At 43.6% G+C, this 3636-nt stretch overlaps 1 protein-coding gene across 1 annotated transcript; it reads left to right on the plus strand.

Annotated features, from left to right (window-relative positions):
* The first annotated feature begins 242 nt into the window (after positions 1 to 242).
* LOC131244216 (uncharacterized) lies at positions 243 to 1190 on the plus strand. Its single transcript, XM_058243859.1, has 2 exons — positions 243 to 363; positions 451 to 1190. Exons 1-2 carry the CDS (start codon positions 243 to 245, stop codon positions 1188 to 1190), a joined length of 861 nt encoding a protein of 286 aa, XP_058099842.1.
* The last annotated feature ends 2446 nt before the right edge of the window (positions 1191 to 3636 follow it).

Here is a 3636-nt window from a genome sequence, read left to right on the forward strand (position 1 = left end):
TGTCCCTTCAGGTAAAGGACTTCATTGGTACGTCAGCTCCCCCCCTCCCTCCAGGCCCCCCCCCCCCCCATCTTCCCCAAGATACCATGGACTTCATTTTCCATGCCGGTTTCACGATCTCAGAAGACAAAGACGCCCCACGACCCTCAGGAAAATTCACCATCAAATCCGCTTAGAACCTATGCAGAAACATCAGCCAAAGAAAGCCTTGGGCGAATGTGGTGTGGGACAGTAAAAAGCCAATGGGGATGGAGATATTTTCCTGGAAGCTCCTTCATGGAGTAGTACCTGCTGATGTAAATATCCAGGCCAAAGGGATTTATCTATCCTCTCGGTGCAACTGCTGTAGCGAATCTCCTAACAGTAGGCCGTCCATTGAATCCATCGAGCACCTTTAGCTTCTAGGCAACCTGGCTGAAAGTATTTGGAAATGCTTTGGAGACTTGGCAGGGATTCCGCATCTGCAGGCCCTCTACGTTGCTGGAAGATGGAACCAATGGTGGCCGGCCCCAACCCAGGTTTGCAGCTCGAAATCCAATCGCAGGCTGGCCCCTTTGATCATTTTTTGGGAGATTTGGAAAGCACGCAATGCTTGTCATTTCGATGGCACCCCGGTCTTAGTCCCTGCCGCCATAGGCCAAATTTCTTGGTGGCTGTCCAGAATCTCTAGTGCCCAGAGCAAGCTCCCAAACAAAGGTCTTTGCAGCAGCAGTGGTAACTATTTTGCAGGTGGCCAGTCCAAACTGAGAGCCCAGAGGCACTGCAGATTCCAATTTGTGCGATGGGTGGTACCGTCTTCGGGCTGGTTTAAGCTGAACATAGATGGCTCATCTTGCGGGAACCCCGGGCTCTCAGGCGGAGGGGGGCTATGCAGAAATGATAGCGGTGCTCTCATCTTTGCTTTCTATGTTGGATATGGTATGGGTTCTAACAACAGAGCAGAATTAAGAGCGGTTCGTGACAGTCTTTCTCTTTGTAGATCCTTTGGGCTAAGTACGGTGGAGGTGGAAACAGATTCAAAATTGGTGGCAAATATGCTTAATGGTAGATCCCACCCATCCTGGATCTGGAACCCTTGGTTGAAAAGGATAAAAAATTTTAAGCGGTTGGGCACCTTTGTGTTTATTGTTATCCCAAGAGAGGGGAATGCTCCAGCGGATAGCTTGGCATGCTCGGGCAGGGATCTCTAGTCAAACGCTGCAATCACAGTGGTCAAGGACCTTCCCCTTACCAGGGCCTATTTTTCCTTGATAAAGTTGGCTTGGGTGCCATTAGAAAGAGATTAGTTAACCTTCTTTTTGTGCAGGTTCTTTTGTAAAGTCCTTTGTTTTCTCCCTGTGCTCTCCTTAAGTTTGTTTTATCTCCAGGCAGGCAGTCCAGGAAATCTTTTACCTGTACATGTCTTTGTCATATGAAATGATAGATCATCTTCTTTTTAAAATAAATAAATAAATAAATAATGAGAAGGAGAATCGCACGTGTAACAAACAAATACATCGCTGGGCTACTAATCAGTTGAACACATAGACGATGATACACCAAAACAATTCAATGATCAATTGCAATGAAAATGGGATGCCCTAAAAATTAGGTTGATCCAACCATTAGATGGGTCCCATATGAACATGAAGGATTTTGGGTGGTTCATTGTTTTCTATAGTTGGACTAACTTGATTTCTGGGGCACTTCTTTTTCCCAGTGAGACTACTTGGCCAGACGGATTGGATGTTATACAAACACCATGGCGGGCCTCACACACAACTAGTTGGACACACAACCAGTCATGTTTGAGCATTCCATCACTCTCCAAACCTCTCTCTCTATAATATCCGCCTTTTCGGTGACGTCAGCAACGTTCCCAAACCTCTTGGAATGATATGTGATTGGGACGTGAGAGGAAGCCATGGTGCCAAAATCATGCTAATCGGATGACCCTAACACCTTGAATGGGGCTAATTTGTTACAACCGTCCCTTGTTCTCGAGTCATAGATCATATGGTTATCATTAAACCATAGTGCTATTGTGGAATCATAAGCAATAAAGAGTGGGATCTATTTAGTAAATGTTTCGAGGTAATGATTCGAGCTATGTTTAGTATATGTTTGAAGCTATTTGTTTCTTTGCTTCATCTTAACTATTCATTTTCCATGATACTTACCAAACATCCTATTAGCATGATTTTTACACCATGGCTTGGTCCAGTTGCACAAATGAATGATGGGTTGGGGTGACCCCACATTAAAAGGGTTTGGGGGCATTAGCTCCTCTTCTCCTTGAGAGAGAGAGAGAGAGAGAGAGAGATATATATATATATGCTCATGAAGAACTAGTTGTATGTCCAAGTAGTTGGCATGTGAGGACCGACATGGTGTTGGTGTGACATCTTACTTGTCCAGTGAGGTTGTCCTACCATGAAAATGGGACACCCCAGATGTCAAGTGATCCAACTTTCAGGTGAGGCTCACTATAGAAAACAATAAACAATCACTCAAAGAACTCCATATTCACATGTACATGAGGTGCATCTAATGGTTGGATTCACCTGATTTTTGGGGCATCCCATTTTCACGGTGGGATAACTTTGCTGGATAGTCAAGATGATATATATATATATATGCTCACCTTCGCACCCATTTTCATGACAACTCGTGAGAACTTTTTCAGAACTTATGACCATTTAGATTTTAGGCTCATGGGATAAGAGTTTTAAATAAGTTCTCACGAAATCTCGTGAGAACTGGTGCACATGTGAGCATTCATATATATATATATATATATATATATATATATATATATATATAGAGAGAGAGAGAGAGAGAGAGAGAGAGAGTAATGGTCTCCTGCGAACCATACCGTAAGGAATTTATGTGTGAGCCTTCATGTAAGCCGTGAGATGAGGAGAGCAGCTGGGATTCAGCTACATTGAGAGAGGGAGAGTCTTCGAAAAAAAGCCTCTTTCCTACACTCACGGAGACACTCTTGGAATTGCAATCAGATCTTTCGATCGTGTGTAAGGATTCTGTGTGGGGCCCACTATGATGTTTGTGATAAATCCAACCCGTCCGTCCAGTTTTTGAAATCATTTTAGGACATGCGACCAAAAATGAGGAGGATCCAAAAATTAGATGGGCCACATGAGAGAAAAAGTGGAGATTTAGTGACCACCATTAAAACATTCATGTAGCTACAAAAGTTTTGTATCGGTTTATGTTCATAGTGTTTTCATTTCATCTCAATGAAAATAACCTTATAAACGGTTTGGATGGAATATAAACACCAAGGTGGAGCCCACGAAGGTTTCAACTGTAAGCATTCCTTTCCCCACTGTTTCATCTCGTGTGGCCCACTTGAATTTTGTATCCTCCTTAGTTTTGCTATAATGTCCTAAAATGATATCTAAAAATGAATGGACGGGTTGAATTTCACACAAAGATTACAGTGGGCCCCACACAAAATCCTTCTGCGGGATTTTCACGGGAAAGGCTTTAGCAGGGAATCTGTGTCCCCTGGGTTTGGGAAATGGACTGGCTACTCCCCCGCCACTGCCAATGGCAGGTAGTCGGTGCTATGTGGGCCCCACCATGATGTATGTGTTTCATTTATGCCATCTATCTGTTTTTCTAGATCATTTTATG

This window comes from Magnolia sinica, chromosome 4, assembly GCF_029962835.1.
Source record: "Magnolia sinica isolate HGM2019 chromosome 4, MsV1, whole genome shotgun sequence".
NCBI lineage: Eukaryota > Viridiplantae > Streptophyta > Magnoliopsida > Magnoliales > Magnoliaceae > Magnolia > Magnolia sinica.